This window comes from Nelumbo nucifera, chromosome 6 (assembly GCF_055504915.1).
Source record: "Nelumbo nucifera cultivar China Antique chromosome 6, China Antique-T2T, whole genome shotgun sequence".
Taxonomy (NCBI): domain Eukaryota; kingdom Viridiplantae; phylum Streptophyta; class Magnoliopsida; order Proteales; family Nelumbonaceae; genus Nelumbo; species Nelumbo nucifera.
In genome coordinates this window covers 6,410,209-6,419,409 of record NC_142654.1, presented here as the reverse complement: position 1 = coordinate 6,419,409, position 9,201 = coordinate 6,410,209, and the positions used below count along the sequence as shown (strand labels likewise).

The following is a 9,201-nucleotide window of genomic DNA, read 5'->3' as shown; positions in this document are numbered from 1 at the left end:
GGAATGGAAGTCAGCTGGGATGGGTTCTCATTATCATTCTCTCAAATGGGAAAAAATGCCATTCTGCTAGAAATGAAAATAGAATTTTAATTCCACCCAACCAAACAGTTGAACCATTTCGATTCTGATTCCATACCCCCTTATTTTCTATGAATCAAATGGACCATTATTAATTCTTTGTATGACTTTGCCACAAATCCCTCACTCCCCCACCCGTTTTTCTTAGGCTCAGTTTAAAAAGAATACAAATACAAATACAAATGCAAGGTTTTACACTCTACATATCTATATTTGTACTCCTTCCAAACTGAGCTCTCTGCGACATATTCATATGCTGCGATTTCAAAAGGTGAGTCAGATTGTTTGTCATTTCTTATGCTTTCTCGGGCCTACATGATGTTCAATTGTATCACATACGGTCCAATGTGCCATGACATCACCCCAAGCGCTAGCGCTGCGCATGGTAGATTCCAGTAATCCGGTCCTGACTTAGCTCCTGTTGGGTGGTCTGAGCAGCAGCTCGATAAGGCTAAGTGGTGGGCCAAAGGGATTTCAGATAATCCTCCAAGGCTCTTGCCTCTAATTCAACAACACTCGTCCAATTTGGTCCGCTTTACATGACCAAAACAGTTGTCCTAACTACAAAAGTATTGGCCTCAACTTTGAAGCAACTCTAATGAGGGTCCCCCTCCCCCTTCCCCCATGTCTCATGTCTCCTCTCCAGTCTCCACCCTAAACCCTGGACCGGTCCTTGGATTTGGAGTACAGAATCCCTAACTCATCAGATTAATTAATACTTCTCTTAGATGGATTTGGATGCCACCTCTGGCCCAAAGGCCCCCAAGGCCCAAATAGAGAGTTGGGGATTCTGCGACTGCGAGCCATTCTCTCGCAGTCGCAAATGGGTTTCCATTATCATCAACATTCAGAATGTCTCGTCCTGGAGCCTGGAGGCTGCATCCTGAATTCCCGATTCCTGAAGTAGAGATTAGAGATGCATCAGATCATCAAGACGAACTGTCAATGGAAATTATCTTTGTTATATGATCATTGATCGGTCATTGAGGAAATGGTGGTAGCCCACAAACGTTATCATCTCGTTGTTCAGATGTAAGGGAAGACAGATCATTCCCGTCCTCCCTTTCTGCGGCTGCCTGCCCCCGAACCCGATTATTATTTTTTATATTCAAACTTTCTGATAGAAATCACGAAAAGTCCAAAACAGCTGAATTCCAAACGCATCAAACAAGAAAATTTTGCTTTATTAATTATTTCCCCCATTTCTTTCTTACCGTTGTAATGGCGTGTAGTATTCTCTCAAAAAAAGTAAATAAATAAATAAATAATGGCGTGTAGTATTATTGTAGCCTTCACTCTTCAACTTCTCAAGGCCCAGCCCAGACCAACCAACATACTCTAGTTCAACTACGGGACCGAGATGAGTTCACTAAATCCAATTTCATAAAACCGTCTGAAGTCCGGTTCAAGTGCTGACAACACCAGAATGTACGACGTCGATGAGTTTCCTTTCCCCTCTCTCTCTCTCACTTGGAAGTCGGAACTCGAGAATCGAGTGTGAGTGAGTGAGTGGAAGTGTGGAACTGTGACTGAGATACAGAGAACGAGGGTGAATATCTCGGCAAAGCCAAAACCAATACTATAATCGGAATTTCTGCCCGAAGGAAAAGGGGTGGGGGTGAAGCAATCAAGCAAGAGAGAGAAAAATAAAGAGAAGGTAAGGAGTAAAGTTGTGGTCGGAGGAGGGGAAGAATGGCGAAAGGATTTGTATTTGCGACTCCGGTGGTGGTGCTAATACTGCTACTTCTTTTCTATGCAGGTTCGTCGTGCATTCTCAGCTTCTTGCTTTCATATGCATTTCCTTTGATGTATGAACCTGGGCAACGCTGTTTTCTCTTCAACTGTTTTGAGCTTCCTATGGTTATGTTCTTTATGTTATTTGACATCAGTCCCTATAAAATGAAAATCTGCAGTTTCTGATGCTTATGTCTGACTTCAGATTTCAGAAGAAAAAGGGATTCTTTTTTTAGTCTCCCCTCTTACCGGATTGTTGAATGTTATCCTACCTTCTTCTTAAGCTAAATTTATATGCATTTTGTTTATTCTCACTCTGATTTGGGCTATTGTTGTTAATACTTTTTTCTTCCATTGTTTTTTCTTCGATGTAAGCTCATGCTATAATTCCTTACTTTGTTTCGACTCAATAGTTTTAAACTGCCAAGCTTTGTCGAATGTATTTCTCCATTCAATCATCGTGCTTCCCCCCTTTGGGCGCCCCTTTACAGTTCTCTCCTTCGGAAATCCTGCAACCCTACTTTCTTTTCCATTGATGTCGAGACTCTGGAGGTCTTTTTCTGTATAATTTTCTTTGGAAATACTTGAACACAAAAGAGTTTTCCTTTTTACTCTCCTATTTATTGTCTAAGTCGATTGTTTGTAACTGCTATATGTTCTTCGTTGTGATGGTTTGGTGCTAATTGCTAAGTTCTGACGCCTACTGTGGTCTTTGTGGGAATTAATGGTTTCTCTTTTTTGGCACATCACTTAAAATAATAACGCCAAATTTGGCCTCCATGGTGGTCCACATTTGCTGCTTCCATTAACTGCATTTGATATTATTGTTCGTTTTGTTTTGGAGGACTTAGTTATTTGCGGTCACTTATCTGTTCTTTTTTCTGTTCCTTGTCTCTACCTATTTTCTGTTTGTGCTTCATGAACTTCACCATTTCAAATGCACACTTCCGCTTGCTGCAATATGTCGCACAGGACAGTTGCACATGGGATGCATCTGTATCAAACTGCATCTTAAATATTTTCAAGTGGATTCAAGATTCATCTTGAATCATGATGTAGCATGCATACATCTGTTTAGCTGCGGCTTAAAAATGATGATGAATCTTGAATCATAATGTATCAAGCATGTCTATTTTGTATCTTCTCCTATCCATCAATAAGCCATGAAAGACTAAAGCAAGGAGTCAACAACCAGGGTTTGTTGGAAGGATCCTTCTGTTGAGTGAAGTAGTGAATTTCATTGTATGAATGAAGCTCACAAAGGTACATTGTGCACGGGAAAAAATAAACCCTAGTTTGTAAAGAGAATTTATTAAAAATTAAGCAGAGGAAAAAGACAAAAATAAACCCTCGCATTTGTCCTTCCTCTTTTAAAAAAATTTTAAATTTCTTTCTAACATGCTCTTTATGGATTGATTTTGTATTCTGCTCTCTTGCACTTGAAGGTCCCTCTCTAAAGTGGAATGTAATCACTTTGACCATAACATCTTCCATCCCTAGGGGCCCTAACTGAATCAATTTTCTGACAACTAGTTGAGTAGTGGTTTGCTTAGTTGTTTTTCATGAGGAACAAGGTTCTGCTTTTAAACCCTCTAGTTCTTGTTCTTCAGTGATGCATAACTTCACCAACCTGAGTGATATTGACGTCATGGGCTGTGCTTGTTATGGAGCCCTTGTATCATAAAGGAACAAAATGAATAACCCTATAACCCTTGTGTATCTGTTACAGAATGTCCTACTTATGTTTTATTCCTTTGCGATCTAAAGGTCCATTGAATTGCATGCATGTGACGCTAGCTTTTTAGTCAACTATTAAGCTTTTAATTTTCCTTTTGTTTCCATGCATATGGCTTCAAACAGGGACCTGTATCTCCTACACCTGACACACTGTGCTAAGTTGTAAACTAACCAATGAGAATTTATCAAAATTCATGAGGGTGGTTTTGTTTGGTCCCACTCTCAAATATGAGAGTGGGTGGGTATGATACAGGAAGAAAAGGCTCTAGTAGATCTGGATGGTTAGTGTACAACTTAGTAGAAAGCATCAAGATTTGTAGATCTGGATGGTTCAAACAGTATAGATTGAAGAAAAGGCTCTAGGATTTTGCCTCAAGGACTAGGCCTCAATTACATATTTTAAGGCCTAAGTCTCCTGGTGAAAAGGTGGATGCCCTTAGGCACAAGGTGGGTATGCAGACTAAGGTGCAGAGAAGAAGTTATTGTTTTTATTTTTACTTATTTGAGGTCTACAGAAGTTAAATTTGACATATGTTAGGTTGTATTGTGGCTATCCAGTTTGTTCTCTGTTTGTGTATTTAAATACATAACAAGACTCGTGCGCATGTGATTTATGGTTGGCAGTTTAATATTTCCTTGTAGCCAAGCTCATGTTATTTTCCTGTTTTTATCTTCCTGTAGTATCTGTTTATAAAAAGCACCAATGTTTGTTTTCTATTTTCTTTTCTCTTTTTCTGCTTTCACAAAATTGTTGGAATTGCCCCTACAATCTCACCCAGGGCCTCTAAAAGTTTCCAGTTTCTATTACAGAACTCTGCAGGGCAAGTACAATTGGAGTCTGCTATGGAAGAAATGCTGATGACCTTCCTACCCCTGATAAAGTAGCCCAATTGGTTCAATTACACAAAATTAAATACCTGAGGATTTATGATTCCAACATTCAGGTTCTCAAGGCCTTTGCTAACACTGGGGTAGAACTCATGATAGGGATTCCAAATTCTGATTTGCTTCCATTTTCCCAGTTTCAAGCCAATGCAGATACATGGCTTAAAAACAGCATTCTCCCCTACTACCCTGCCACAAAGATTACATATATTACAGTTGGTGCTGAAATCACTGAAAACCCTTCAAATGTCTCTGCTCTTGTCATACCTGCCATGCAAAATGTCCACACTGCTTTGAAGAAAGCTGGCCTGCATAAGAAGATCAAAGTCTCCAGTACTCACTCACTCAGGGTCTTGTCTAGATCTTTCCCACCATCTGCTGGGGCCTTCGACCCCAAGTATGCCTTCTTCTTGAAACCCATGTTGGAATTTCTTGCAGAGAATGAGTCCCCTTTCATGGTTGATATCTATCCTTATTATGCTTATAGAGACTCCCCTACAAATGTTTCTCTGGATTATGCTCTGTTCCAGTCATCCTCAGAAGTTATTGATCCAAACACCGGTCTGCTTTATACAAGCATGTTTGATGCCCAGATTGATGCTCTCTATTTTGCATTGATGGCTTTAAATTTTAGAACTATAAAAATCATGGTTACTGAGACTGGGTGGCCTTCCAAAGGATCACCCAAAGAAACAGCTGCAACTCCCGATAATGCTCAAACCTACAACTCCAATCTCATTCGCCATGTCATTAATGATACTGGAACTCCAGGAAAGCCCGGGGAGGAGCTTGATGTCTATATTTTTTCATTGTTCAATGAGAATAGAAAACCTGGCTTGGAATCTGAGAGGAACTGGGGCTTATTTTATCCTGACCAAACTAGTGTATACAGCCTTGATTTCTCTGGAAGAGGGGCTGTTGACATTACACAGGCAAACATTACAAGTTCAAACGGAACCTGGTGCATTGCTTCATCAACTGCTTCAGAACTGGACTTGCAAAATGCTTTAGATTGGGCTTGTGGTCCTGGGAATGTGGATTGTTCAGCTATTCAGCCTAGCCAGGCCTGTTATCAGCCAGATACTTTACTCTCCCATGCATCATATGCATTCAACAGCTATTACCAGCAAACTGGAGCCACTGATGTTGCTTGTAGCTTTGGAGGTACAGGGGTGAAAACTAATAAGAACCCAAGTAAGCATGTTGTTCATCTATTCTTGTTATGATTCTCTCTCTCTCTCTCTCTCTGACATGAATACCTTGTACTGAGCCAACTCATCGTTATGAAAGGAAGGAAACAAGAATAAGAGCTGCACAAGGGTCCTAGAAAATACAATTATTAGTGTAGAAGATCTACTATAACAAAATGTTTCATGGTTGATTGATCATGACTTAGCAGACCCTATTTGTATGTCCATTATCCCATCATCAAAACTTTTTTACTTTTGAAAACCCCTTGTTGAACCATCTTGAGTTACGTTACATTAACTTGCTATTTAATCAGGATTTTTCACTCAAGCTGGGTAATAAGGTTTTAACAAATTTCCTGTCTAAGGTCTCTTGTAAAACATGAAAACTTATTACTCACAAGTGTGTAATATGTGCAGGCTACGACAACTGCTTGTACATGACATTTGGGTATGTCTGCTAGAGATAAATCCCTTGTTTCATTTTCAATGGCAATATATATATATATATAACTTTGTTTCTTCTGTCAACTACTCATTGGAGTGGATTTGATTTTGCAATTTTAAACAGGAGCAACACGAGTGCTGCAAATAATGTGACAGCATCCCCTTCAAGTTCATCTTCTATAGAATTCAATATAACTGCATGGATATCTGGTTGCCTAGTTGTGGTTTTCCTCTCATTATTCTGACATTGTGGCCATATCCAAATAAGCCTGGTTCCAGAAGCCTGTGGAGTTTTTTGCAGAGAAGAGGTATCCTGCTGCATGCAGGTAGAGACGACAAGGAGGGAATTGCAAGACAAACCTCTTATCTTTTGTATTTGTAGAGTGATCTGTTTCCATTTGTTTTAATACATGAAAAATTGGTCTGTCCAAGAGATAGGATTGGTTGTAGATCTGTGTTGCTCATATGTGGAAATGTGACAATGGGTAGTAAACGAGTATAGGAATAATTTGGTGTCATTTAAGAGTTCTTGTATATCAATTGACAAATCAAGGTCCTATCTCAAAACTTATGGTTGCTTTGATTATCCTCTGGCATAGTGACTACCAATAACGTAATAACTTTACAAACAGCAGTATTTCAGAATTCTTGGTTCCAACCAAGGTTCAAAGTAGCGACACATTGTTTCAGGAGCTCCCTAATATGCCCCTACAGGGGGTATATCGGGATTCTGACCGGTTCAGGGGGTGGAGGAGCCTTAAACCAGTCCCTTGAATCGGTTTTGAAAAAAATAAAAAAAAGTACCAATATATCTCTTCTGGCGTATCGAGCGTATTGATATTTTGAACCTTGATTCCAACTTCCAATATCAATGTAAGATGATGACAAGGGTACTGGGAGTCCAGATCATCCACTTTGAAACTGAATTTTTTGTTTCGAGATCTCTGACCTTCCGAAGCTGAACATGTTGGTCCTGCCATCAGTTCAAATCTACAATGCCATTGGATATCCTGAGAGCTAGCTAACTGAAGTCTTGGGGAGATGCCTTGGCAGTTGGAACTTTATAGGATTGTTGGTTGAATGGGTCGGCCTGATCAGTCTGGACTCGATCTTTTTTATTTCTGCAGAATGCGAACTGATCGAGCAGAGCCTATTCAATCAAGGTATGTCATGGAGTAGAGACCTACAGTCTGCAAATCTCGGCCTTCTAATCTAGGTTAGGATATTGGCTAATTCCGCTTACGAGAAAACTCACGCAACGGAAGAGTTACATGCATCTTGGTCCATGGTATGGTAGAAGCTAAAAAGTCTACAAGAGAAAACATCTTTGGGCAACCATGCCCCCATTAGCTGCATGGCTATGACTTGTGGTAAAACAAAGCATTGAATCGAACTGAGCATAACTTTGCAAATTGCAAGTCGTCACGGTTCTTCTGATACACCAAGGAGATAAAACAATTTTCCTTTAGAGCAGCGATTGCAACTTAAGCACCTCACTCTAGTTGGGTACACCCAAGGTCAACTCTGCTGCGGGGACCTCGAGACACGCCTGTGCTTCATTTTCATTTCCTTCAATGGTAGAGAAAGAGGATCTATGCACTCTTGTCATAACAAAATTTCCGTTGGAGTATCGGATCGGAATGCCCAGACTCCCTACCTTTTTTCAACGTACCGTCTACACTCAGTAGGAGTTTTCATTCATCGGGTAGGACTCAAAGCTGAATTTGGGACGTCTACTTGACAATTGACATCTGAATAAGGATATTAAACAGAACTCAGGTGTACGTGCGAGAGAGGAAAAAATGGAGTAAAATTTTCGGAGAAGTACGTACACGTCTAATGCAGATTTCTGAATTCTACTGCAGATTTATAAACATTCAAAATGTCAAAAACCCATACTCCATTTTTTCAACGTACCATCTAGAATCAGTAGGAGTTTTCTGAATTCTACTTGACAATTGACATCTGAGTAAGGATATTATACAGAACTCAGGTGTAGGTGCGAGAGAGGAAAAAATTGAGTAAAATTTTTGGAGAAATACATACAGGTCCAATGCAGATTCTTGAATTCCAATACAGATCTATAAACATTCAAAATATCAAAAACCCCCATTTTATACACTAATGTGCCCATGAATTGGCATCAATTCCGAACTAGCACCTACACCAACTGTACTTTGGGCCTAAAAGTTCTGACCCTGGGCTGAACCATCATTCTCCCTATAGATTTCAACAAGAGGGCTAGGTATCCCGAATACCTCACAGCACTTGCAGCTGTGCATCTAGGGATGGCACCCCGAATGGGGCAGGGATGGGGATGATTTCTCCCGCGGGGACCCTAATCCCTGCCCCATTCGGGGTGAACCCCCACTAATATATATGTATATATGTATGCATATGTTGTATATGTATATATATGCACACACACATATATAATATATATAATTATAAATTTCAATTATTTTATTTTTATTTTTTAAAATAAAATAAAAATAAATAAAAATAAAATGGTTAACATTATAAAAAATCACAAGGATTGGGATGGGGATAACCTTATCCCTGTTAACAGGAATGGGGACGGGGACAAGGATGGAGATTTTTGGTGGGGATGAGGATGGGAATGAAAAAAATATATAAGTACGGGAGAGTTATTCATATTCCCCGATGTGCAGCTGTAACTTGCTGTGAGAACGATTCTGTAAGGAGGAAATCTTGAACTCCCAAAAACCATCCTAGACCCATGAAACTTAGCAAATCAGGCCATTTAAACCTTGACGAGTTGAAATCCGTTGCTAACGAGATCACATTTGCTGCCGTCACACTTCCTTGTGATGTAATCCCAACAATTTCCTTGTGAGTTCCCAATAAACCAAAGACACCAGCGATTAAATCATCAATTAGTTTTGAATTTCTGAAAGCAATGGGGTATAATTAGGGTTAGCTATGAAGAGTTTTTTACGAGTTATTCGAGTTTGCTTCGTGAAAAGTTTGATTCGATTTAGTCTAAACCAAGCTTTGATCTGAATTTAAACCTCCTATAAAACTCTATTCATAAGGCCCACGAGCAGTTGAGTTCAAGCTTACAAGTTTTTGACTCAAGCTGAATTCGAACTCAAGTCTCTAGTTCGAATTA

The 9,201-nt window shown here is 39.7% G+C and overlaps 1 protein-coding gene across 2 annotated transcripts; it reads left to right on the top strand.

The window, feature by feature from the left end:
* Positions 1–826: 826 nt before the first annotated feature.
* Positions 827–6,654, top strand: LOC104604468 (glucan endo-1,3-beta-glucosidase 13). Of its 2 annotated transcripts, XM_088890621.1 has the most exons (5): positions 1,370–1,735; positions 1,838–1,886; positions 4,360–5,628; positions 6,042–6,072; positions 6,193–6,654. In XM_088890621.1, exons 3-5 carry the CDS (start codon positions 4,530–4,532, stop codon positions 6,311–6,313), a joined length of 1,251 nt encoding a protein of 416 aa, XP_088746747.1. In that variant the 5' UTR covers positions 1,370–1,735; positions 1,838–1,886; positions 4,360–4,529; the 3' UTR covers positions 6,314–6,654. The 2 variants fall into 2 exon arrangements, with proteins under 2 accessions (XP_010267108.1, XP_088746747.1); XM_010268806.3 differs by lacking the exon at positions 1,838–1,886 and having other exon boundaries at positions 827–1,837.
* Positions 6,655–9,201: the final 2,547 nt, after the last annotated feature.